Below are 27682 nucleotides of genomic sequence, written 5' to 3'. Positions count from 1 at the left end.
GTATGTAAAGTTACTTGGAAAGCACTGTCAAATTATGCTAAGCCTTGGGTTGTTGCTTGGTAAATGCTATAACTGTTCAAATATGTGTGTGTGTGTGTGCATATGCATCTTGAAATTCTTGAAGTTTTAATATGTTTTGGTAATAAGGTAATTAAGTTTAATATGTTTTAGTAATAAGGTTGTCACTTATTCTAATTATTGAGGTGTTATGTGTCAGAAATAACTGAATTTCCTTGTCAATTGCATCACAGTCTTTTTATTATTTGCAAAATGAGTTTCATCTTCAAGGAGATTCATAAAAAGAAACTTTTTAAAAACAAATACAGGTTTTTGATATCTTTTAAAATGGATAAGAATTTCTAGAACTAAAGCTACATTCAAACTGAATAAGAATTATTATGGTTTTGGGGATTCTTGTTTGAAACACTGCTAAGTTTTCTAATGTTTGCTCTTCTAGATTAAGGAAACTTTCTTTTAAGATATCTATGATTTTGGGACACCTGGGTGGCTCAGTGGTTGAGCGTCTGCCTTTGGCTTAGGGCGTGATCCCAGGATCGAGTCCCTGGGCTCCCTGCATGGAGGCTGCTTCTCCCTCTGCCTATGTCTTTGCCTCTCTCTCTCTCTCTCTGTCTCTCATGAATAAGTAAATAAAATCTTAAAAAAAAGATATCTATGATTTACAGAAATATGATAAAGTTTTACTTTGGAACACACTGAAGCATTTAACTTTTATCTCTACCTAAATAAACCCTCTGAAATTCAGAAACTCTTGGTAGTGTTCTTCCATGGCAATTACAGTTGTCTACATAAATTCAATGAGAATCTGTTGTCCTCGTAACAGGATAGCATTGGAAATACTGGTTATTTTACCAAGGCTTTGACAGGAATGTCTTATTTGACAGAGACATGCACAGACTCAGATATGATCAGACAGCTTTAAGAAATTAAGGTTGGCTTTCTGGAGCCACTAAAGCCCCTTGTAAATGTTGGCCTGATACCTTGCTTACAGAGTTCCCAGTAGTCTTACTAGGTGAGTAAAGAATGTCACTTCCTGGTAGATCCAGGGACCTCAGGATATTTTGGGAACCTCCAGAAGAAGAATTGCCCCAATCTATAGATTTTGCAGGAATGTATGATGTATGATGGCAAATATTTAGCTTGGCTTCTGGCCTAGAGAGGCTACTAAAAGTTCAATTGAGATTCCTTATAAAAAGTTCCAATAAAGCAAATTTTAAAGGATCTATATGATCAATCACTATTCTTGCTGAACTTACGTAAATAATTAGGCCAAGTTTGTTAAAACTGAACTTGGTTTTCTGATTAGTCTTGAATTGACTATCTCTGGAAATAAGGGTAATATTGGAGAGAAAATTATGTCTCAATAACATACCTTTGTGGATGTTAAATTCTAGTTCTGATTGTCTTTGAGTGTTTGTTGTTTGCCGAAGCTAAAAAACTTGAGGTAAAAATTACCACAATAGCTCATATATAGACAATCTTGCTTGTTATTCTTCAGAGATAATTATAGGACTCTCATGTGATATAGGAAGGAACGTTTGGATTCAAAACCAACAGCTAAGAAAGAATTCTTGAGATATCTTTGGTGCAAAAAGGTGGTTTTAGTGAAGCACAGGGACAGGACTCGTGGGCAGAAAGAGCTGCACTGGGGTCATGACGAGTGGCCCATTATATACTTTCAAATTGGGAGGGGGTTAGGGATAGGGTAAGTCTCTAAAGAATTTTGGAAGCAAGGTTTCCAGGACCTTGTAGGGGCTAGCTATTGCTAGGAAAAGGTCATTCATTACTGTCTATTAAAACCCGAGTCATAAGACTCTTCAGATGTATATTAATGGGTCATATGCTTGGAGGCGGGGGGCGGGGGCGGGAGGGCAGTGATTACCAACATGAACCTTGTTGAGGAGAGATAAAGAAAATTTCCAAAATAATTTTTATATGTTAAAGTAGACTTACACGATCCTAGGGGTTGTGCTAAGATTGACTTTTGAGTCCCTAGAGGAAAGTCACTGCCTGTTTCAAGGACTTGTCAATGGGCTGTAGGTAGTAAGGAAATTTAATACTCTTTCTTCTGCCTTTGTTTCCCACATTACATGGATGTATGATAATTTGAACAACTGGAAAATGGGACGGATTCCCCAACAACTGTATAACTCAGCTATCACCTTGACCCATTCTGTGTGGCGGGGGTGACAAAATTGCTCCTTAAAAAGTGGAGTATACCCTACTCCAAGAGGTTAACTATGAACCTGTGGAGATAATGGGTGGCCCCATTTTCCTTATGAATGGATTCGATAATGCACTTTGGGATGCCCATATCCCAGGCAAGTCTTCTCCCACTTGCCAGTGATTCCTCATAATTAAGATATTGTTAAAGTCAGACATCTAGGACGGCTTCTTGATGGTTTTATCCATAGCCATATTTGCCCCAGAAGCTTACTGATATAAAACTGCAAATATGTACAACCGCCATCTTTAACCAGACCCAACTCAGAGTCATCCACAAATTCTAAAGGTGACCCTCCAAAACCAAATGGCTTTTGATATTCTGACTGCAGCTCAAGGAGAAACCTATACTTTATTAAAACAGGGTTATATATATACTCCAAATTACCACAAAAATGTGACGGGGTCTCTAACTGACATGAATATTCAAAATAAGGCTCAACAAAATCCTTCCCTGTCTTTCTATGACTGCTTAAGTTCCTGGTTCAGGGGAGGACTATGGTCAACTACTAAGGGTATCTTTGTTGGACTTCTCATTCTCAGAGTCATATTAATCCTAATACATTGTCTTTTTCAATGTTTTTCTGCTTAGTGCTGAGACTCCATCACTACAATAATTTCACTTCAGCAGAAGGTCCTTGCTGCCCAAGAGACATTTTTTTACTGTCCACGTTGGATTCAGCTGCTTCAGCCTGTCTTTAACTTCCCTATATGTTCACCGACTGACCAATATTGACCCACAGGTAGGGACATCTCTATATTCCCACTCAGCAAGAAGAAGCTACAGATGAGATCTTCTGCTTTCAGCAACCTTAAAGATTTAAGGGTCAAAATTGTTCAAGGCAGGGGTGGGGGGGATGATGAGGGAGCAAAAGGCAAGCTGAGGGCAAAGCACAAGCTGACACCTGGCCCCCTCAACCCCCAGAGGTGGAAATATTCTGTATATTGACTGAATGGCAATTACATATGTAAACATTCATCAAGCTGTATACGTAAAACTTTTTTTTTTTTTTTTAAGATTTTGTTTATTTATTAGAGAGAAAGAAAGAGCACAAGCCAGAGGGAAAAGGTACAGGGGCAGCGAGAAGCAGACTCCTTGCTGAGAAGGGAGCTGGATGCGGGGCTTGATCCCAGGACCCTGAGCCGAAAGCAGCCGCCCAAGCTGCCCTACTTAAAAATTTTTGCTTTTAATTGGATATACTTCAATGAGAAAATAAAAATAAGGGGTGCCTGGATGGCTAAGTCAGTTAAGCATTTGCCTTTGGCTCAAGACATGACCTAAGGGTCCTGGGATCAAGCCCCACATTGGGCTCCCTGTTCAGTGGGGGGCCTGCTTCTCCCTCTCCTTCTCCCTCTGCTGCTCCTCCTGCTTGTGCTTGCTCTCTCTCTCTGTCATACAAATAAATATTTTTTTTAAAAAATCAAGACATTTTGAGAAGAGACCAAGATAAGCCAATGAATACCATTTGGTGCTTACTTTGGAAGCTGCCCAGTCAATCCAGCCTTTAGCACAAGGGTCAACATTAATGAGCACAAGGCCTTCCACGAGCTCCGGATGATTGAGCTGAAATAGGAGACAAAGACAAAGTTTGAAAGTTCCACTCCCAGCATTCTTCTAAAAAATATTGGTGCATGTTTAATGAATTCTTATGCATTATGCTATAATGCCTCAGATTTGAAAGAAAGACTTCAGGGAGGTGCTAGGTAGAGTATTTGCTCTTTAATAAGTCTGACTTAGCATTTGGAAAACCAGTTCCTTAAAATGCTATCAAATGATCTTGCCCTCAAATTGAACTCCAATAAAAAAAATTTTTTTTAAATTAAAAAAATAAAAAGGAAAAAAAATGATCTTGCCTTGCAGAGATCTGTGAGGAGACATTTCTGCAGCAGAGGAAGGCACTTGGTATCTCCGCAGTTGTTTAGTTCATGGTCTTCCCTGATGGGAAAGTACCCTTGGAACCACTTGGCATAAGGAGCTGCTAAGGCTTAGACTAGCAAATTTCACAATAATATGCCCTTGTTCCCGAAAGGACCTTCTTATGTTTTTTTCAGAGATCAGAGGAAGGGTGATACCACTCTGCCCCAGAAGGCTGTCCTATCACCCAGGAAGCATCTGAAAAATTTCTATGTACACTCAAAACTCTCTAGTTTACTTTGCTTTCCTCTGATTTCACTGATTATACTCATTATAGAAAATCTGATAAACAGAAATTATAAAAATTAGGAAATAAAACCTCATACTATCTAACCATACAACATCAATCCATGTTAGTATTTTGGTATATTTCCTTCCAGTCCTTTCCTATGCCTATGACAAATCATGTGAATCTGTATTCTAACGTTTTTGTTAACATTATAGTATATGTGAATCACATACCATTACAGGCTCTTTTTAAAAAATTTTAATGGCTGCACAAAATTCCCTTAAGTTCTAAGAATTACATTTTACTGATGATGTACTGCCCTCATTTGTGATTTTTCAGGCACTCTTAAGTACAAAACAGGGCTTTACATACAAATTTGCATCTGTTGTTCACAGAATCTATAGAAAAACTAACACAAGACCTACAGTAGTACCTGGTCACTAATACAGCAGTAGTACTGTGACCTAGGCAGTGCTTCAAGGGTATCAAGACTAATCCTCTATGTACTTACTGCAAATCTGCTGAGGATGTAAGCTCCAGCTCCAACTCCAATCCCAATGATGCTTTTCAGACTATGAAAGGGGACATAACCAACACTGCTGAGGTTAACTCGTTTGGAGATGACATGGCATAATGGGAAAAATACAACTGGGTTCAAATCTGGCTCTGATGCTTACTGGATTCTAGAATTTGGTCAAGTTCTCTAATTTTCTGAGCCTCAGTTCGTGATCTACAAAAGGATACAACTATCTACTTCTAAGTTGACTTTAAGGATTAAATGAAATATGACTAAAACCTAGGAGTCATTCTAACAGTTCCCTCTCCTATCACCTCCATGTCCAACCCAGCAGCAAGTCCTATAGAGTCTACCACTAAAACATTTCCTTCCTATTTCCATCTACTTCACTGTATCCGGAAGGGCATCCAGTACCCAGGCTATCATTACCTCTTACTTGACTGCTGTAATAGTTTAAAGGTCTCTTTGCTTTTTCTCTTTTACTCCTCTCCATCCCATTCTCTCCATAGCTAGAGTAATCCTTTTTAAAAATTTAAGCAGTGGGGCACCTGGGTGGCTCACTGGTTGAGCCTCTGCCTTTGGCTCAGGTGATCCTGGGGTGCTGGGATCGAGTCCCACACTGGGCTCCCCAGAGGGAGCCTCTCGCTCTGCCTATGTCCCTGTCTCTTTCTCTGTGTCACTCATGAATAATAATTTTTTTTTTTTTTTAGTAAATAAAATCTTAAAAAAAAAAAAGTAAACAGCTTGGGATGCCTGGGTGGCATGGTCAGTTAAGTGTCTGACTCTTGGTTCTGGCTCGAGTAGTGATCTCAGAGTCATGGAATCGAGTCCTGCATTGAGCTCTGTGCTCAGCCAGGGAGTCTGCTTCTGGATTTTCTCTCACTTTCCCTCTACCCCTCCCCCATGTCTAAAATAAATAGATATTTTAAAAAATAAAATAAATAAAAATGTAAAGCTTTACTGAAATGCAACTTTTATACGTAGAATGATCGATCATTTTAAAGACTAAGTTAAAAGTTAAATCAAAGCACATTCTTATCCAACTCATTTTTAAATTCTACACCTGAAACTAAAAATTAAAAAAAAAAAGACAGAATTGGATATTAAGCCCCTGCTTAAAACTCTTCTCTTTCTCTACACACACACACACACACACACACACACACACACACACACAATTTTTATCTTTTCAATAAAATCCCAGATTCTTACCTGATCTGTGAGACGATGTTATGTGGTCCTTGCCTATTTCTCAGATTTCACTCCATGCCTTTCTCCTACTTGTTCATTTGGTCTAGGACTTCTGGAAATATCATTCCTTCTGTCTGGAATCCTCTTGCCCTGTGGGTGCTGCCCAGCTAGCAATGTCTACGTGAACCTGGTCCTCCTCTAACATCACCCTCAATGACTTCTCTTATAGCACTTCAGTTTTGATTTTTTGTTGTTCATTATTCTTTCCACTAAGATGTAAGCTTCATAAGAACAGCGACTATTCCGTTTGCTTACCATCATAGCCCCTAGATTGGACACACAGTAGAAAGTCAACAAAAACTGTGTAAAAGAACTGAATAATGAACCTACCTTAAGTGGGTAAGAACAGGAGGCAGCATTTCAGCTAACTCATCCATTGTAGGGTACTGGTACCTGAAATTCAGAAGGATACCCCCTGATTTATTTTATTTTATTTTATTTTTATTTTATTTTATTTTATTTTATTTTATTATTTATTTATTTTTTTAAAGATTGTATTTATTTATTCATGAGAGATAGAGAGAGAGAGAGAGAGAGAGAGAGAGAGAGAAGCAGAGACACAGGCAGAGGGAGAAGCAGGCTCCATGCAGGGAGCTTGACGTGGGACTCGATGTGGAGACTCCAGGATCAGGCCCTGGGCTGAAGGCCAGGTGCTAAACCACTGGGCCACCCAGGGATCCCTGATACCCCCTGATTTAGAATGTTCCCACATTTCCTAAACACTAGAACGCCAGAAGAGTATGGGATTCTTAAATAAAAGCATTTCCTTTACCAAAGACTGAAAGGAGATAACGTGTGGAAATGATTGTGAAGGTTGTGCAACTCTCTACAATTTCCATGCTAAAAAGAAAGGAGAAGAACCCATGTGTCTCCATATTAAAGGGCAGACTCTGGGAGGAAGCCATTTGAAAAGAACAGGTAATATGGCTCTCTTTCAGGGCATTTCCAAATACCTAACAATCACTTTAACTGGGATTGAAACTCAGTAAACTTCCAACAGTTAAGAGTCAACTGAAGAAGTGGCTCTTGGTCTGTGGCTTATGTTCAGACAGCTAAAGACAAAATTAAACAAAGCCTTAGTGGGTCTACCCACCTAGTCACAAATTCTGGACTCCTCATCATGAATGCTGATTTGCTTTACTCAGGCATAAAATAACATCGTTACTTTACTGCTTTTGAATCTGGTGTACAGATATGAACCACAGGATCTTAAGATGGTCAAACTAGCCCAGGAACCATTTCAGACTAGGATTCCAAGAAAAGAAGGGAGCATCCACTGAGATTACAGAATCAAAGATAGAAAGAGATCTTAAGACAATCTATATATGAGGCAAGATTTATTCTAACTTCTGACAGGGAAGTCAGGCTGTCTCTGCTTAAAACACTTTTTTAAGCAATGGAGTGTTCTTGAGCCATTTGTTAAAGAACAGAAAAAAGGAATTGGATCTAAGTCTTGTTGGATATACACTGGTCACTAGCCAATTTGCATCTGAGAGACACAACAGCCTGGACATAGTAACATGGCTTCTGGAGCCAGACTGCCTAAGTTAAAATTCCAGCTCTGCTACTTATTTGTTAGGTAATCCTGGCCAAGTTACTTAGCATTTCTGTGCCTCAGTATCCTCACTTGTAAAAAGGAATAATAAATCTGTCCCATAGGTCTGTGAGGGTTAAAAGGAATAATAAATCTGTCCCATAGGTCTGTGAGGGTTAAATGAGTCAATAAATGCGAGGCATTTATTTATTTTTTATTTATTTTTAATTTTTTAAAAATTTATTTATGATAGTCACACACGCACACACAGAGAGGCAGAGACATAGGCAGAGGTTAGAAGCAGGCTCCATGCACCAGAAGCCCGACGTGGGATTTCAATCCCGGGTCTCCAAGATCGCGCCCTAGGCCAAAGGCAGGCGCTAAACCGCTGCGCCACCCAGGGATCCCTAAATGCAAGGCATTTAAAGCAGTGTCAGGAATGTTGTCAAACTCCCATATAAGTGTTAGTTCTTATCATCTGCAATGATCTATTTCACAACAGTCACTGGCAGAGGCAGCTCTGGAGAGGAGCCAAGGGAAAGGGGGAAAAATCAGCATTCCACAGCTTATGCTTTCACTCCTCCTCTTAAGGTCATCTCAATAATTACAATGTCCAGGGAAGAGTGATGGAGACTGTGGCTCCACCATGCAAAGCAAGATGAGGCTAAGAGCTCCAAGTCCAGTCAAAATGCATTTCTATCTGAAAGGGCAGCTTCTCTGGATAAATGGTTATAAGATATTCAAATTCCTGTGACCAGATTGGGAGGTAAGGTTGGGGAGGTGATCCCAGGAAGCTCAGAGGGATTGGAGTTTGGGCCTAGGTAGTTGGAAGTTTCAGGGAAGGACAGAAATGACATATTTTTAAAAAGATGAAGAATGGACAGAAAAAACAGTGAGAGGTGGGTGTTTCAGATACTTAAGCCTTGCAATTACAGGGAGACAAACTCCTGTCTATGGAGAACCATTCCTGGATATGAGAAAACATGCAGTCTTCCTCACCAGACTGTATGTAATAGTCCTCTCAGATCAAGGAGGGAACTAGGAGGACAGTTGGTTGGTAAGTATAACCCCTAGGCTATGTTAAAATCAATGCTATTTCTCCCACTGGAGCTCAATTGTTTGCTTTTCTGAATGCATGCCTTCCAGAAGATCTTGCTTGCGGCCTTACCCTGTTGGGAAAGAGGGTGCACCTTCCTGCTGGCCTGGGGCATCCACGTGACAGACAGCAAAGTGCTGGGTGATCTCTTGCATATCTTCAAAGTTAAAGAATGCATTGAAACAGGATTTATCTGCAAGAGTAAAAATACTTGTAAGTCACAGGTTCTCCCCAGTTTTCAACAGACTATACGTAAAAGTCCTCTCCATTTCTCTGGTGTTCCCTGACTCAATTAATTCTATAACATCATCTTCTTTCATTCCCCCCTTTCCTCCTTTCACTCCCTTTTAATCACTCACTGTTCCACTAAAATGAGGTGTCTGAACAATGTAATTCAAGCTGCCCTAAAGGCTGAATACCAGACATCTCAATGACCTGAAAATGACAATGCAGTCTCAATTCTACACAATGTCTACAAAATGGGAACCAATCCTGGTATTGTACAAAATAATCTTGAATTCATAATGCTACATTTCTCATGTACCTTATTCCCCCATCTGACACAGAGACACTGACTATATTCTAAGAACCTGGCTAGAGTAAATATCCTGGGCTGTTTACATTCACCATGTGGAAGACTGTCTCTTGGCAAAATTGTTGGGGTATAGAAAGGGGCTGCTGCTTCAATTTCTACCCTATTAAATATAACTGTTTAAATCACTTCTCAGGTGAAAGGCTACAAAAGCTCCAGCACTAGACTGTAGCCTCAAACATAGGCCACTTTGAAAGCTAGAGAAGCATGGGACAAAACAAAAGTACAGGATCTGAGCCTGTGGCTAGGGCTAGAATCTTAAACAACCATCTAGAAAAGTCCATTTAAAATCACTGATGACAAGCCATCGCAAGAATACTTTTACTAATTCACTGAAGAGCTCACAACAAAGAAGTTCAAACTTTGGGTTTTCTAACCTGAAATAGAAAAAAAACCAAAGAAGTACAGATTTAAACAACTGATTTCAGTTCTACTCTTTAATCCTGCCATTAATACGTGTAGCAACAAGGAAGGAGTTAAGATAAAGAGGAAAAAACCTGTGCTCTGTTAGAATACTGGGATTTCTTATTTTTAAAAATAAATACACAAAGATCAAGTATTAAAATAAAAAGGAAAGGTATAAAATCAAATACATACGATTGAGGCCAATGTCATGGTATGTCAGAATAACTGGTCTGTTTCCCTTTGGTAGGCCTCTGATGGTAACGTGGACCACACCGTGTGTTGTTTCTATGTCATGTTCCTGAAACAAGAGAATATATGGTCTCAGGAAAGGCAGAATGGACTTCCCAGGTGGCTAAAGTTCCACAATACTTATTTACTGCTATTTCTTACTTGTTGGGGCCGGACACATCATTGGACTATCAGCATACCAGAGAGATGTTATACTATACAGAATATTCCCACTTTCTAATTCCTTCCAGATAAACAAACAAGGGAAAAAATATACATTCTCATCCACAAAGTTTACTATCTTAAATGAGGGAAGTCAGGGATCTGTTAAGGATACAGTTGCAAGTGGCTATGAAAAGATGAGCAAGCTGGATAAGGAGTCAGAGAAGTCTTAGAGGAAAGAAGTCGAGGAAGCAGAAGATATGAAGGAGTTGCTAAGGTTTTAGAGACTCTAAACTCACGCAACTGATAAAATTGAGTTGACACTTAAAGGTGCCTCTGCCTAAAATCTTTTCCCTTCTGACAGCTGCCCTCCTATGTCATCCATACATTACAGGAGTAGCTCTTGGCTGCCAGGTTTGTAAAATGTAACCTTGTGGTCATGACTTACTGGAGGCAGATGGGCATCTGGTCCACGCTGAGTATGCATTCTTCCCTGAGAATTTGTAATTGGAACTCAGATTTTATCCTTGGCTTGTTCTTCTCTTGAAAAAAGAAGCAAACTTGGGAGCTTTTATTTTATTTATATTTTTAAATAGTCTCCACACTGGGCATAGAGGGGGCTTGAATTCACAACCCTGAGATCAAGACCTGAGTTGAGATCAAGAGTTGGACCTTAACCAACTGAGCCACTCAGGTGCCCTACTTGGGAGATTTTAGTAGACATTTCCACTGCTCTAATTCTTGGTTCTAGCTGTTTGTGTTCTTAATTTCTGAGACATCCTTGGATTGCATCTGGTTTAAACTATCTTGAGTGGGCTTATTCTCTGCATCCCCAAAGAATCCTAATCAAGGCAATAAGTAGTTTAAGATGTAGTCAGAACAGAGTTCAGGAACTAAATAAAGTTGGAAAAAGATGCAACTTGAGCTGCTGGGACCAGCACTAAGAGTGACTGGGTAGAAAAGAGAGGAATTGTAGAAAAGTCACTGAGATTTATTCTAGTCCTCGTCAATGTCCATATTTCTCAAAAATAAAAAATTATCATGTCTCGCCTAGTGAATTTTTGCTGATGAAGTCCTTGTTTATCTCAGAGAGTCTTATAGTAGATAAGATTAATTCTGTCAATAAGAATCCCAACAAAGGCAAAGGGCTTCCAACTTAATTTCCTATCTAATAATGAACCTCATCAGAACTTTGGTCTCTTCTCTGATGTGAGGCGCAAAATAATCATAGGCTAATTCAGTATCAGTGTGTTTCAAGTAATAAGCTCCAGGCTGGAGCAGATAATCGCTATCAGATCAAACCATAAGTGACTATTTATGTGATTATTTCTGCTGCCTTCTATTCAAGTCTATTCAAAAGGCTTGAAAACAGGATATAAGAAATGAAGGAAAAGAATCAGATACTTCAAATGCTATGAAATAAAATATAGGGTTTGGATGGGGGGATATAAAGAAGTAAATTCCAGTTACTGTATGAGCATTTCTCTTACAGTAATAGCAAACTTCCCTCCACCCCTCCCACTAGCAGGTTCCTTCATTAAACAACTACTTATTAAATCCCTACTACCAGGCCCTGTATTGAGGTTTGAGAATAAAACGGTGAACAGAAGAGATGTGTTCCCTGTTCTCACAGAGATTATGTTCTAGATAGGAAGGCAGGCAATGAACACACTAAGTGCTATGAAAGAAATAGGAAACTGATAGAATATTGAGAAGAAAGCCAGTAACTCTATCAGTAGCCACGAAAATGCAAATTAAATTTAATGAGATGCTATTTCACATACATCAGAATGGCAAAATCTTTAAAGTCAGATAACATCAAGTGTTGACTGAGGCACAAAGAAATAAGAACTCTCATACACTGTTGGCAGGCATGCAAACTGGAGTAACTACTCTGGAGAACAATTTTGTAATGTCTTGTTAAGAAGTGTCCAGCAGATTTACTTTTAGGTGTAAGCTGAAGAAATTCTTAAACACACAAAAAGATATACACAGAAGTGTACTTGGTATCCTTATTTATAATGTCAAAAAAATTGGAAATAGCCTAAAATATTCATCAGTAGGAAAACTGATAAATCATGATATATTCATATAGTGAAATAGATTAAAATGAATGAATTAGAACTAGAAACATTAGTACATGAAAATCCTGAAAGCATAATACTAAATAGAAATGCAGAAGGATATATATTACCACTTAATGCAGATTTTTATAAAAACAACACTATATAGATTGTATGTTTACATACATACATTTAAAATACAAAAACTTGGGGAAGTAATGCACACTAACTTTAAGATTTTGTTTCCTTTTGGGAGGTGATATATTCAGAAAAGGAACTCAAGGAGGCTTTGATTTCTCTCATATTTTACTACCTACCTACCCCTTCCCATGTTTTACTTCTTTAGAGAGAAGGAATAAAGAGATTGAGAAGCTGGCTTCTGTCAGATGGGTGACTACAAGAGAATCCAAGTTGAAGCGAATGTGCAACGATTTGTCAGCTTCATAATCAGGTTGCTGGAGCCTTCCTTCCATCATATACAAACTTTCAGTAGAGTTTTGCTAAAATACTCCAGCTTGGCCTCAGCTGTGCTACTGAAGATAGAGGGAAAGTTCAGTTGATGCTTGGCCCTAAGGCTAGCAGGAACTCCTAAGGCCAGATAATAGATGAAAAAAGCAAAAAAAAAAAAAAAAAAAAAGATGAAAAAAGCATGTAGGGCAATGGAGTAGGGTGGGGGATAGTGAACTGTCAGGGAAGTTCAGGAGAAGGATGATGAAAAGGGAGACATAACAAATGGGGTAAAGCAAACAAACAAAAATAACAACAAAAAAAGCACAACTCCCTCCCCCAAAACCACTGTATAAGTAGATGAGGGAACAAGGCAAAATACTCTGTCATCATCTCATAATCTGAAAAATTCAGTTAAAAATGGACCCCTAATAGATTTCAACTTTTTAGGGAGATCTCGGCCCCTACATCCCCATTATAAGCCCCTAAAATTGTGTAATGACCAAAGTATTCATGGGCCAAGAATCCTCCACCCTATTTGTCAATTGTTTGCCCTATTTGGAGCAGCACTTGTTTGTCAGTGTCTCATATAGTTTCTCTTCATTTTCAAATTACGTGAATGTAAATGTTCTTAGTATAATTAAAAATATGAAAAGAGACACTCACCTCCACGTGGACTCGTAAGTATAGCCCTTGTGACTCTGTATGTGAAGAACTGGAACAAGTCTCCATCTGGAGATGAATGTGGAGGCACCCTGGCAATGGTTGGGCAATTGCAGGGGTGATGCTGCTGCCACCTTTCTGTTTTAGTCAATGATCATCTGTTTCACAGGCTGTTTTTCCAATTACCTCACCCTTCACCCCAGCATTCTACATAGTATGATTACACAATGAGAGCTTATGCTCAAGGGGCAAACCCCAAGTAGTGTCTAAAAGGCTCTACTCATAGATCTCAGAACTCTTATTATTTACCATCTCCAAGGCTACATATTCTTGAATACAATCCCTTTATTCTCCCGGCTATAAAATGACTTGAAATCATATTTTTCCCCTCTTCGCCTTGGACTACATCTTTCTCTTAATCAAAGATGTAACTTTAATATCAAAGAGCCTAAAAATAAATAAATAAATAAATAAATAAATAAATAAATAAATAAATAAAATCAAAGAGCCTTTTGAAGAATGTAAGAGTTTATGGGGTGGGGGGTGGGGTGGGAAATGGATTAGACATATTATAGGGATTACGGAGTACACTTGTAACGAGCACTCAATGATGTATGGAATTGAATTACTTTAATGTCACCTAAAATTAATATAACACTGCGTTAACTAACTGGAGATAAAAACTTTTTTAAAAAAGAATTTAATTTGGGGATCCCTGGGTGGCCTAGCAGTTTAGCGCCTGCCTTTGGCCCAGGGCGTGATCCTGGAGTCCCGGGATCGAGTCCCACATCGGGCTCCCTGCATGGAGCCTGCTTCTCCCTCTGCCTGTGTCTCTGCCTCTCTCTCCCTCTCTCTCTGTATCTCATGAATGAATAAATAAAATAAAAAAAAAAAAAAAGAATTCGGGGATCCCTGGGTGGCGCAGCGGTTTGGCGCCTGCCTTTGGCCCAGGGCGCGATCCTGGAGACCCGGGATCGAATCCCACGTCGGGCTCCCGGTGCATGGAGCCTGCTTCTCCCTCTGCCTGTGTCTCTGCCTCTCTCTCTCTCTATGACTATCATAAATAAATTAAAAAAAAAAATTAAAAAAAAAAGAATTTAAGAGTGTAGGATATTGCCATTATTATATTTTTTAAGATTTATTTGAGAGAAAGGAGTGGAGGGGGATAGGGATAGGGATAGAGAGAATACTGAGCAGACTCCTCGATGAGCACTGGGCCTGATTCGAGGCTTGATCTCAAGCCCCTGAGATTATGACCTGAGACAAAAACCAGGAGTCAGGCGTTTAAATAACTGCACTCCCCAGGCACCCTGACATTATTTTATAATAAAATTTCACCTTTTTCGGAGTCCTCTTTCCTTACGTAAATGTGCTGTTATCAGAATTACACAATCTGACTTGTCTCTCTGAACTCAAGTTATTAATTTTTGATCACTCATGTCCTGGTCAGTCTGAAATCGTTGTAGAACACCACCCTTGGAAATGTCAACATTTTTGTTAGCATGAAATTTTACTGTTTCTAACAAGCAGGCTACTTATGAGCCTTGGGTATAGTTTTTGTTATTACACAGGAATTACTGATATAATACCTCTACTACCTTACCTCTGTATAGTGGTTTAAGGTTCATTTGCATAACCTCATTTACTTCCAGAGTTAAAGAATCTGCCTCCAGGATTACTCAGTCTTTGGCCTATCAAAAGATCACCTTTTCCTTTTTAAAGTTCCATGACACCTTTCCCCGACTCTAGTTTCAGCTCTCTCCCTCCTACCTCTTACCTCTTTCAGCCTACTTCAGTCAACACCCTTGCAGACTGTTTCTCCTGTTACTTTTCAACCACCTACAACTCTCGGCCTTCTCACAAATTAGGCTCTTTATCTGAAAGCCTCTTTTACAATTTATCAACATATAAAATCTATCTTTTCTTCCTTTAAAGCCAACTCCAATATCTTCCTCACATAGCTTTAGTTAACAATGAGGAAAAAAAGAGTGAATGGTTATTTAACCCACATGTAACATCCCAGAACACCAACTCTCTTAAGTAGGAGAACCCAGGTAGGAGGGGGTGCATGTCTGACCAATTCAAACACCCTACCCTCTGGCCACAGTGAGTGGCCCAAAAATGTACACGTGACCCATACTAAGCCAACAAGAATCTACCCCTGGATTTTTCCCTAGAATTACAGGTAAAGATCTTCTCTTAAGTAATGAGGCTGCTAAGCTGAAGAATGTCGATTTGGGGAGTTGGCAGCAATCATGCCCATGATACGACAGAGCTCGTCAATGAAATAAAACCTTCCAGTGACAGGGGAAAAGGGAAATGAGAATGGGGTGCTGATAAAAAACAATCTTCGTTTTTCCCATAAGATTCCTTTTTTCCTCCCAATGAGAATAAAATCACCTACATCCTTAGAATTTACTAAAATCAACCTCCCCCTTGCCCATGCCCACATACAACTATGATGAATGAAATCAAACCAAAAAAGGTGGGGCATCTCAAAGGGGAGGAACTGTGAACAAAGGCCACCAGAAAGGAAAAGCATGAGGCAGAAGTGGGATAGGCCAGCAATAATTCCAGTTTTCCTGAGGTGGGGACTGTACATAAAGGAAGCAGAGAGACAGGAGGCTGAAAGGTAGACTGGGGCCACATTCACATCCTTCAAGGCCAGGAAGAGCATGGAGCTGGTCAAACTTTCTAACACAGAATGTAGCAGCTAACTGAATCCCAGCTCTCTCCAAACACCTCTTTTCAGTGGAAAGAATACTCAGGATATTTATTTCCCTTAATTCTTATTTGGTAACAATACCCATTCACCAAGCGATCTGCAGGAGTTTAAAGCTGTTTAATGATTAACGCAATGTGGTACGAATTAGATGTACATTCCTGAGGTCTTTTTATCTGTTGTAGCCTTTTCTTTTTCTTTTCATGACATCAGGTATATCGCCTAGTAAGTTGTAGTAGCAGTATCAGGAATAAAAACTTAAGGAATTTTTAACTTTCCAAAAAGAAAGTTTAAAGCTGTTTAAACCTGTTTAGAAGAGGCAGTCACATATATACATTTGAAACGCAGTGCTGAATACCAATCCTCACAGTTGGGTCCTATAAATCAGTTCTCTAAATAGCTACTGCAATTAAATAGCTAGCATGAAATTACTCAGCCCTTGGACATGCTTGGATTATTCTAGGAGAAGAACTCCATTCTTATGAGTTCACTGTATTATTAACCTCTTCTACGAGAATGATATATCCTGGCAGACATCAGCTTTTCACTCTCCATTAATATTTATTGGGTACCCCCCTGGCTGAAGTGAAAGACAATTTGATAAGACATGCCAAGAGCCCTAAACATGCTCACTCCAAGAATCCATCTAAGGAAATACTTTGAAGTGCATAAAATATATGCATGAAAATGTTCAGTGAACTGAACATATTATAAGTGATCTAATTTCCAAGAATAATGCAATGGTTAAGTCATGGTATTTCCAGATGAGGAAATAACAGGCATCCATCAGAAATTTTATGAGTGTTTTAAAATGATATAGAAAAAAATAAAATGCTATAGAAATGAATTTTTTTTTAAGATTTTATTTATTTATTCATGAGAGACACACAGAGAGAGAGGCAGAGACACAGGCAGAGGGAGAAGCAGGCTCCATGCAGGGAGCCCAACGTGGGACTCAATCCCGGGATCTGGGATCATGACCTGAGCCAAAGGCAGACACTCAACCACTGAGCTACCCAGGCGTCCCTGAAATTGGGTTCTAATATTAAGTTAGAAAAGGAGACACAGGAGCGGCTGGGTGGCTCAGTCAGTTAAACGTCTGTATGCGGCTCAGGTCATGATCCCAGGGTCCTGGGATAGAGCCCCAAGTCCAGCTCTCTGCTCAGCAGGGAGTCTGCTTCTCCCTCTCCCTGTGTGCTCATGATCTCACTCTCTCTAAAATAAATAAATCTTTAAAAAGGGGAGGGGCACAAAATTGTACATCCTGTTTGACAACCACATAATTACTTTTATAAAAATTACATATAAATACGCAAATCTATCTCAACACTAAACATCAACATAGTTGTCCCTGGATTATATGATTATGAATTTTTTCCTAGTTCTTTTTAATTCTTTATGTTTTCCAAATTTTCAACTATGAGCAGGTACTCTTTCAATAACCAGAACATAAAAGTAAAAACTGGAAAGAAATAAAATAAAATATGGTTATCTTTAGGTAGGATCAACCTTTATTTTTGTACTTTTCTGAATTTTCTTTTTTTTTTTTTTTAAAGATTTTATTTATTTATTCATGAGAGACAGAGAGAGAGAGAGGCAGACACAGGCAGAGGGAGAAGCAGGTTCCATGCAGGGAGCCCGACGTGGGACTCAATCCCAGGTCTCCAGGATCAGGCCCTGGGCCAAAGGCGGCGCTAAACCGCTGGGCCACCCGGGCTGCCCATTTTTCTGAATTTTCTAAACTCATTTCTGATGATATATAATTTTTTTTTATTTTCTAAGATTTTTATTTTTATTTTTTTTTTAAACCGACTATTTTTTTTTTTAAAGATTTTATTTATTCATTCATAGACACACAGAGAGAGAGAGAGACACAGGCGGAGGGAAAAGCAGGCTCCATGCAGGGAGCCCGATGTGGGACTCGATCCCGGGTCTCCAGGATCACACCCCAGGCTGCAGGTGGCACCAAACCACTGCGCCACAGGGGCTGCCCTAAGATTTTTATTTTTAAGTCATCTCTATATCCAATGTGGGCTCAAACTTACAGCCCCAATATCAAGAGTCACATGCCCCTCAGACTGAGCCAGCCAGGCAACCCTGACAAATGGTAAACTTCTAATTACAGTTTCAATTATTAGGGGGAGAGAAAAACCATGTAGTTGATCGGTACAGAAAATAGAGGGAAAAGGTGGCTTAGACTGAAGTTGTGAGCTTAGTTGAGGACACGAAGATAACTTCCCAGGGACATCATCAAATATGCCTTAAAGATTTTTCTGAGGCAAGACAGAGATCAGAAGGAAGCCTTGATTAAATGGCTTCAGGTAATCTGGTGCCACAGTTATGCTAAAGGGGAACACCAATGCCAATGCTGAATGTTTTTCCATTTAGTGACAATGCTGGCTTTAAATATGTTCCGTTTTGTCTCCTAAGAATGCCCAAGTTTCTGGGACACCTTCAGGCAAACCAGGTCATTCTAGACCTCTCATATCACTGTTTCTAGCTCTTGGGCCTTCTATCAACCTGTTGCTAGACTCCTGACCCAGCTGTCCCAGTCTCCAGAAAATCACATAAGCCTTTAACAGAGAGACAGGAATGGTGGTAGAAGTGCATTTGTGGGTGCCAGAAGGAGGAAAAAAAGAAGAGTTTATGTTTTTTTCTCCTTCAGAGCACAAAAAACCTGTATACTTAAAACCAGTGACAGACATGTGACAAACATTTGCCACTCTTCTATTTGTATCAGGATTGAACTAAAACTTGTATTTCACAAGGCCAGAACATGTTATTATATTAAGGCTTCACAAAAAATATCAAGTTTTTGCCAGACTCTTTTTGTCCAATTTATTTATTTATTTAAGTAATCTCCACACACACCGTGGGGCTTGAAATCACAACCCTGATATCAAGAGTCATATGCTCTTCCGACTGAGCCAACCAGGTGCCCCTGCCAGACTATTTTTAAGCCTCAATTAAAAATAGAATGATTCATAATTATGTTTCTAAAGCTCAATTTCATTTATATCCAAATATTTATGTGAAAAAATCATAAAAGATATATACCAAATATCAACACTGGTGAAATAGCAAGGAATATTTATTTACCTTTTGGTTTTTTCTTATCTATTTCGTAGTAAGCATGTAATTTTTTTTTTTTTTTAAAGATTTACCTATTTACTTAAAAGAGAAACAAAGAGACAGAGAGAGACCATGTGGGAGGGTATGAGGGGGTGGAGGGGGAGGGGCAAAGGGAGAGAGGGAGAATTCGAAGCAGACTCCCCAGTGAGTGCGGAGCCTGATGCAGAAGTGGACCCCAGGACCCCGAGATCACAACCCCAGCTGAAATCAAAAGTTGGTTGCCCAACTGACAGTCACCAGGCACCCTGAGCCTGTAATTTTTTATATTTAATTTTTCTTCTTGGAAGGAGGAGGATAATCAATTTGGTGCAAATCAATGCTTCTACATTTTATACTTTTAAGTAGAAGTACACAAACACTTTTTCTAGAATTCTTCACCTTGAATTTTACTGTCATACTCTCTCAAATGATCTCCTTCTAGGTAAATTATATTAGATATTAACAGTCAAATTCAACTGGTTCAACCTAGATCCAAACCATAAATGAAGTTAGAGCAAATTAAAGACAAACCCAAACTTGACTGCCACCACTTATCTAAAAAATGACTTATTTTTTGAGTAAAGGACCTATAGCAAGAGATTCTTTAACAGTACTAGGTTGATTCTCTTGCATCTATAAAGTACCAAATAGTCACATCAAGAGGTGTTTCACATTGGGATTCAGAAGTCTGTAACAATGCTATGATGTAACAAAATAAATTACATCTGTTCTGTTAAAGAACTTGAGCTTTTTTTTTTTTTTAAGATTTTATTTATTCATGAGAGACACGGGGGGGGGGGGGGGGGCAGAGACACAGGCAGAGGGAGAAGCAGGCTCCATGCAGGGAGCCCAACATGGGACTCAATCCCGGGTCTCCAGGATCACACCGTGGGCTGAAGGCGGTGCTAAACTGTTGAGCCACCCAGGCTGCCCAAAGAACTTCAGCTTTAAGAACAACTCAACTCTTTACAATATCTCAGCTCTAGATATTTCTAGGTTGGAAAGGATAGGCAATGGATCCAGAAGAGTGGGGTTTTGCAACTGCAATTCTATACAATGGCAAGTTATGAAACCTGATTCTCAATTTCTTCATCTGTAAAATAAAGATAATAAAAATCACCTTATGGGCACCTGGGTAGCTCAATGGTTGAGTGTCTGCCTTTGGCTCAGGTCATGATCCCAGGGTCCTGGGATCAAGTCTAGCATCAGGCTCATTGTGGGGAGCCTGCTTCTCCCTCTACGTCTCTGCTTCTCTCTATGTCTCTCATGAATAAATAAAATCTTAAAAAAATTTTTTTTTAAAAATCACCTTGTGATAGTGCTCCAAGAAGTGGAGATGATGTATGTTTATTAAGTATTGTAGGTATCCAATACATATTATGATATAACTGGTTTGCTTGTAAGATAGATATTAGTTCTTACTTTTAATGCTAATACTATAGAGACTCTACTGTACTTAATATAAAAATGAATATCTAAAAATAACTCTTTGCCTGTGGGTGCCCCGATCAGTTGAGCTCTGCCTTCAGCTGGGGTCAAGATCCCAGAGTTCTGGGATCAAACCCCGTGTCAGGCTCCCTGTTCAGTGAGGAGTCTACTTCTCCCTCTCCCTCTGCTCCTCCTCCTGCTCATGATCATGCTGATAAATAAATCTTTAAAATAAAATAAAAAAATAACTATTTGCCTATGCGTGTACAGGTTGGTTGAATCCTGGAAGCAAGGAAGTTGGTTTTCCAACCTTCCTTCCCTGCCTAGTACTTTTTGAGTCTACTTCATTTTTTTTTTTTTTTAATTTTTATTTATTTATGATAGTCACAGAGAGAGAGAGAGGCAGAGACATAGGCAGAGGGAGAAGCAGGCTCCATGCACCGGGAGCCCGATGTGGGATTCGATCCCGGGTCTCCAGGATCACGCCCTGAGCCAAAGGCAGGCGCTAAACCGCTGCGCCACCCAGGGATCCCTGAGTCTACTTCATGTTGCTTCTAATAGCCACTACTATGATCCATCCTCAGAGTAGAACAGTCAGGCCTACTTATAAGTCATGGCCTTATAAGATTCTCATTTCCATGTATTTATTCCTTCCTTCCATTTCTTTTAGGGCCAATCAATGGATAAAGTAGATAGATGGACAGATGCTGGTTCATTTTATTGATTTTGAAATTGGCAACAGAGAGGAAGACATAAGCGACTAGGAAGAACAATATTATTTAATTAAATACTAAGTCAAGCTGAATTTTGCACCTCCGAGCATAAAGCCAAAAGAAATCTGCATTTTGTATTAATAATCCTTAGTTAATTTGTCTTTTTCTTTTAGAAAAAGTTTTTTTTGGACGCCTGGCTGGTTTGGTCAAAGGAACATGAGACTCTTGATCTCAGGGTCATGAGTTTGAGCCCCACGATGGGTGTAGAGATTATTTAAATAAGTAAAACTAAAAAAAAAAAAAAAAAAAAAAAGATTTTGTTGATAAGTCTCCCCTCAAACTGTCCCTGCCCCTTTTCCACAGTGAGGTGACAACCCTCCATTTAACATCTGTGACTGAGGTTTCCAATATCATTTGAGGGAAGATCTTAATCACAAAGTGACAGTTCAACCCAGTAACCTACAACCATAAAGCAGGCACCTGGCAGGCAGTTTTTGAATACAACAGCAAATCATTTTAAACAAACTTGATCCAATGATCAAAAGAACATGAAGGAGTTATGATTAGCTATGAAGAGAGATCCACTTCTATAGGCCACCAGGATAGGGAGGGAAGCACTGCAGAGATCCTGTACATAGCCCCCCTTGGTGCTTGTACAGTCCTTACCTGACAGTCAAAGTCCTGGAAGTTTCGTGTACCAGTCTGTCAACAGAAGGCAGAAAACACAGTCAGTTCCCCATGTGGCTTCCCCAACGTGCAGCAAATTCAGTTCACAGTGCAAGCAGTGCACGTGCAGCTCTTGGTTGTAATAAAACTAAAATGTCTCATCAAAAGACTTCAGAGGCAGGGTGGGCTCCTAACATATGGTAGTTACTAAAAGATAAGACTACACTTTGACAGGCTTCATGTGAAGATAAAGGAAAGGAGACCAGTTACCCAGTAAAGTTTGTAACTTCCTGCTTCCCTACCTAAAGAGAGCAATGAGAACTTGTGGGAATAGGGTAAAACATGGATCAGAGTCTTAGAATAACCACAAAGGAAGTAGCTGGAAAAAACAGGGTTGAAGTTCAACCCTGAGAGGAGCAAAGGAGGGCAGGAGCTAGAGAGCCCAGAACCAGGAATTAAAGAAAGGATCAAGAAGAGAACAAAGATCTAAATGGATCAGGAATGGAAGACTTGTAAATTTAACAAGGGAAAAAGGCAACGTCACTGAGGGAGATAGACAAAACCAAATACACTGGCATATCTCTTGCATCCTATGAAATTGCTGATAGGACAAAGGACAAGTCATTGAGTCACTTAAAAAGTAGAACATAGGCAAAAGATCCAAGAAGAATTCACCAAGCTTCTTAAAATAGATTATATCATAGTAATGTTTGACTGAAAAAAAAAAAATCAATGGCAATGACTCAGAGGCATTTTTGTAGCATTTCAGATGCCAGAGTTGCAAAAATTATAATCTAAGGGTATATATAAAGGATAATGAACGATGTGTTTTAGAAGGAAAAAAACCCTTCTGACTTGATCTTTCATAAAACAAAAGTCTCTCCCCTTGGAGAAAAACCTTTCATTGTTTAGAAACTGTGTTATAACATTCTGTATGCAGTATCTTCCAGGAGAACTACTACTAAGCACCTTCCCAAAAGTCGCCCCTCCAGACAGGATCTAGATACCTGATCCCAAAGGAACATGAAAGCAGTTCCATAGCCCTTCAAGAAGATCCTCCTAGAAACAGTTCTGTATCGGGACACCTGATTGGTGTAATCGGTTGGGTGGCTGACTCTTGGTTTTGGGTCAGGTCATGATCTTAGGGTTGTGAGACTGAGCCTTGTGTTGGGCTCTGGGCTCAGTGTGGAGTCCACTGTAAGACTCTCTCCCTCTCCTTCTGCCCCTCCCCACCCCCCGGGATAAATAAATAAATTCTAAAAAAAAAAAAAAAAAAAAAAAAAAGGAAAGAAAGAAGGAAACAGTTTTGTATCCACCATCTACACTGCAGCCAGTACAGAACAGAGAGGTTAAGAACATAGCCCAGGGTGTAAAACACACACATACATACACACACACACACACACACCCCGTAAGATACAAACTGTTCTCTCCATAAGAGTAACCTGCAGAACCAGCTGAGATTATCTAGAGTGCACTATCTACTATGGTACCCAAAAGCCACATGTGTCAATTAAAATTTATTTAAAAAGAAACCCAGTTTCTCAGTCATATTACTCACATTCAAGTGCTCAATAGACACACCTGGCTAGTAACTACTGTATTATTGGACAATGCAGATACAGAACATTTCCATTATGGAAGAAACTTCTACTGGACAGCACTGATCTAGAAACAGAAAGATTCTGAAAGAATAAGCTATGGATGAGCACACCGTCGTTTCTCTAAAAGTGGCAGTAAAGTCACAACAGATTAGCAATCATAGAGGAGATGGTACTGAGAACAGGAAAGAGAGTGGTAGAGACAGCTAGTCTGAAGTATTATTCCTGGCATGAAACCAGGTTCACAAAATAAAGTATGATGCAGTCACAGCATGGAAAGACACTAAGACACCACACAGATAGGACTAGGTAGCACATCTCCAAAGAATGCTGCCATTGGCAAAAGGATCATAGTGTCCCATGGCTCCTACTAGCCCCACAAAGTACCTGAGAGCTCTTTTAGGAAAGTCACTGCCTAATTTCTAGTTAGAAGTTTAAGTTCTAGTAAGACTGTGAGAAGCAAAGGGAAGGGCCCTCTCATGGTCTAGGGTAGATGGTTTCAGTAGGATACGGTCATTAAATGAAAATAAATTAGGATACAAATAGTCTTTACACTTTGACCTCAACTACGCACCAAAAAAGACCAGCAGAAAAATACCAAAACATGAATGACAGCAGTTGTTAACAGAGATGATGGATGATAATTTTTCTTTATACTTCTCTATAATGAGCAAGTACCTCCCTTTTTGTAGCTAGAAAACTAGAAAAAAAGCATTTGGTATAGTACAAAAAATATGTTTGTAACTTGGTATTTTGTAATATAAGATTTAAAGATTCACTTAATCTTCATATAATGATGTAAAAACAGATATTAGGGCTTCAATCTTACAGGGCTCCTGGAGGCTCCTTCAGAGATTATATACAAAGATTAGAAAAAAATTTCTCTAGACTGAAACTAAAATCTTGGTCACAGAATACAGAGACACAAATCCTGTTAAGCTATTCGGGAAGTGTACGTAGAAGCAAACCAAGAGGGAGTATTTCTTGGTGTAGCCTCAGCCAAATGTAGAAGGTAAGTGAAGCAGCTCAAGAAGGTAAATTAAAAAGTCATTCTCTCAAATACAAGCTTGAAGAATAAGCAAGAAGCAACCAACGAATGAAGAGAAGTATGAAAAGAAGGGGGTGGGGGAATTTAAAATATAAGTAATTGCTAGGGAAAAGAGAAATGCAGTTTACCAACATGAGATCTAGTCAAGAGGCATATATAGTTTCAAAAGACAGAAAACAACAGATATAAAGAAAGGCAAGAGGGATGCCTGGGTGGCTCAGCAGTTTAGTGCCTGCCTTCGGCCCAAAGCATGATCCTGGAGTCCCTGGGATCGAGTCCCTTATCGGGCTCCCTGCATGGAGCCTGCTTCTCGCTCTGCCTGTGTCTCTGCCTCTCTCTGTGTCTCTCATGAATAAATAAATAAAATCTTTAAAAAAGGAAAATGTCATCTATATTATTATCTTTAAAAAATACTAATTAAAAAACTGACACTTCGGGGATCCCTGGGTGGCGCAGCGGTTTAGCGCCTGCCTTTGGCTCAGGGCGCGATCCTGGAGACCCGGGATCGAATCCCACGTCAGGCTCCCAGTGCATGGAGCCTGCTTCTCCCTCTGCCTATGTCTCTGCCTCTCTCTCTCTCTCTGTGACTATCATAAATTTAAAAATAAATAAATAAATAAATAAAAAACCTGACACTTCATAAATTTAGTGTCAGTTTAGTGTCATAAATTTATAAAGAGGTCAGATACTTGCATAAAACTATCAACAATTAGATAATAATCTGCAGACTGTGAAAAGGTACAATTTCAACTCTAAAGTAACCTCTCTGAAATAACATACTATCAGGCTAACGACATGTGTCATTGACCCCCTGCACTAAAAACTCCTTAGGCATCCTGTGGCTAAGGCTTCTTCCACCACCTTCTGCTGATCCCAGCTGCCTGCCAGTGTTCTGTCACAGAACCACCATTACTTGCTTGGGAAGTCACTTTCTGCTCCAGTCCTATCTAGGCCATTTTTGACAACATGTGACAATTCTTAGCACATAAAGGGATACCCACCCTCCAGTGCATAGTAGATATAGCACTTGACACATAATATTCTTTAGTGAAAATGTCAGTAACTCTTTAAAAAAAAAATTTTTTTAAAGACCTGGCACGAACCCCTTTGGCTGTCTCTATTGTCCCAAAAGTTAGAAAAATGCTCACCCACAGCTTCTCCTTTCTCTCTCCTCTGCTTACATTTCCAGTCACCAGTAGAGACAGAAAACTTTAAACTACAAAAGGGTTTATCTCACTTTCTACTTTAACAACCAAAAAGAGGTAAATAACTTGTTTCTATTCTTCCCGTTATTCCCCTCCTCCATATTTCTTTAATTCTATAGAAGCCAAAGGTGGCCTTCTACTTATTTTCTCAAGACTGCCCTTTGGCTTTCACTAGGCTTAGTATTTTTCATACCACACCAAATCCTTTTTTTTCTGGTCTCCTAATTATAAAAAGGAAGGTACATGCTCATTGTAGAGAAGTATAAAGAAAATTATAATCATTCATCATCTCTCTATTGACAAATAGCTGCTATCAATAATGTTTTTGTATTTTTCTGCTAGTCTTTTCTGGCACATATTTTGATGTAGTTGAGGTCAGGGAAAAGAATCACAAATTGGTCAATTCTCCTGCTTGTTACAAGATCTGTTGGTTGAGGAGGTTGAAATGACCAGCTGCAAGAGGCAGAGTAGAGTAAAGAGCCCTCAACCCCTGATCTGGGATGAAGTCAATAGATATGGGTTCTAATCTTGGCTTCATCACCTTACTAGACACTAATTTTGGACAAGTCATATAACTTCTCTGAGCCTTATCTGGAAAATGGAGTAAAAAATACCTTTAACTACTTATTTCACAGAAGGCTGGGAGACTTAAGGAAGATATTTGTGAAAATGCACTAAAAATAGTTAAAAGAAAAAAAATAAAAATAGTTAAAAGCTATTTTTAAAAAATCAGTTCATATGCCTGAAAATTTCTGCCCCCCAAAACCAAGATAAGTGCTGGCAGTTGCTTCTTTTCATCATTGGAGCCAAAACAAGCATGGCAAAATTACCCACTTCTTCACAAATCTGAGCCACAGACAAAATTACAAGCACACTAAAATTAAATGGGAAAAGTACCAACAAATGACAAGAGATGAGTTAACATAAGCCTCAGTTAAAGCTATTTTGAGAATGCTTCCTTATAGTCATCTCAGGACAAATCTCTCCATAACAGGTTGGGTCTAGACGTCCGCTGGCTCCCCTGAAGCCTGGAAGAGTACAGCAGTATCTTCTGGCTAAGAGTGTATCTGTGAGAATGGACAAAAAGATGAAGCGAACTGGTATGTCGCTAGACTTTTCCATAAAGAGACAGAGCAAGTCACTGAGGTGATGGGGTCAGCATAGTGGAAAAGCCTCAGGTTTTAAAACAGGACAGACCTGGGCTTCAGTCCTGACTCTGCCACACATTGACTAGGCAAGTTGTTTTTCAGTTAGATTTTCATCTTCTAAGTGAGGTATAATACTATGACTTCAAAGGCATACATTTTTGGGATGCCTGGGTGGGTCAGCGGTTGGGCATCTCCCTTTGTGGTCCTGGAGTCTCGGGATCAGGTCCCACATCAGGCTCCCTGCATGGAGCCTGCTTCTCCCTCTGCCTGTGTCTCTGCCTCTCTCTCTGTGTCTCTCTCATGAATTTAAAAAAAAAAAAAAAAAAAGGATACATTTTTGATTAAGAGAGAGAAAGTAGGTAAAACACCTGGCATATAAGAGGTACTTATTAAATAATAGCAGAATAGGCCACAGAAACTCCCGCCAAACAAAAAAACTTCAAGACTTCTACTCCTATTCTGGAGGCCTAAACCCAATAGTAATAGTTCTCTTTTTTAAAATTTATTTTATTTTATTTTATTTATTTCTGATAGGCACACAGTGAGAGAGAGAGAGAGAGAGAGAGAGAGAGAGAGAGAGGCAGAGACATAGGCAGAGGGAGAAGCAGGCTCCATGCACTGGGAGTCCGACGTGGGATTCGATCCCGGGTCTCCAGGATCGCGCCCTGGGCCAAAGGCAGGCGCTAAACCACTGCGC

At 39.5% G+C, this 27682-nt stretch overlaps 1 protein-coding gene across 6 annotated transcripts in view; it reads right to left on the bottom strand.

Moving 5' to 3' along the window:
- The window catches only part of NDRG3 (NDRG family member 3), a 78903-nt gene that overhangs the window by 29247 nt on the left and 21974 nt on the right, over positions 1 to 27682 (bottom strand). For 4 of the 6 annotated variants that reach the window (XR_005984416.1, XR_005984417.1, XM_041732892.1 and 1 more), the window contains exons 3-8: positions 21984 to 22019; positions 9973 to 10078; positions 8856 to 8976; positions 6484 to 6546; positions 4897 to 4957; positions 3719 to 3805 (exon numbers count right to left, since the gene is read on the bottom strand). Coding sequence is in view for 4 of the 6 variants with exons in the window: in XM_041732892.1 (XP_041588826.1) it covers positions 3719 to 3805; positions 4897 to 4957; positions 6484 to 6546; positions 8856 to 8976; positions 9973 to 10078; positions 21984 to 22019 (474 nt within the window). In the remaining 2 variants the exon portion in view is untranslated. The remainder of the gene's footprint in view (positions 1 to 3718; positions 3806 to 4896; positions 4958 to 6483; positions 6547 to 8855; positions 8977 to 9972; positions 10079 to 21983; positions 22020 to 27682) is intronic. The other 2 variants (XM_041732893.1, XM_041732895.1) reach the window with 1 other exon arrangement.

Source organism: Vulpes lagopus, chromosome 18 (assembly GCF_018345385.1).
Source record: "Vulpes lagopus strain Blue_001 chromosome 18, ASM1834538v1, whole genome shotgun sequence".
Classification (NCBI taxonomy): Eukaryota; Metazoa; Chordata; class Mammalia; order Carnivora; family Canidae; genus Vulpes; species Vulpes lagopus.
This window is presented reverse-complemented; position numbering and strand designations above follow the sequence as displayed.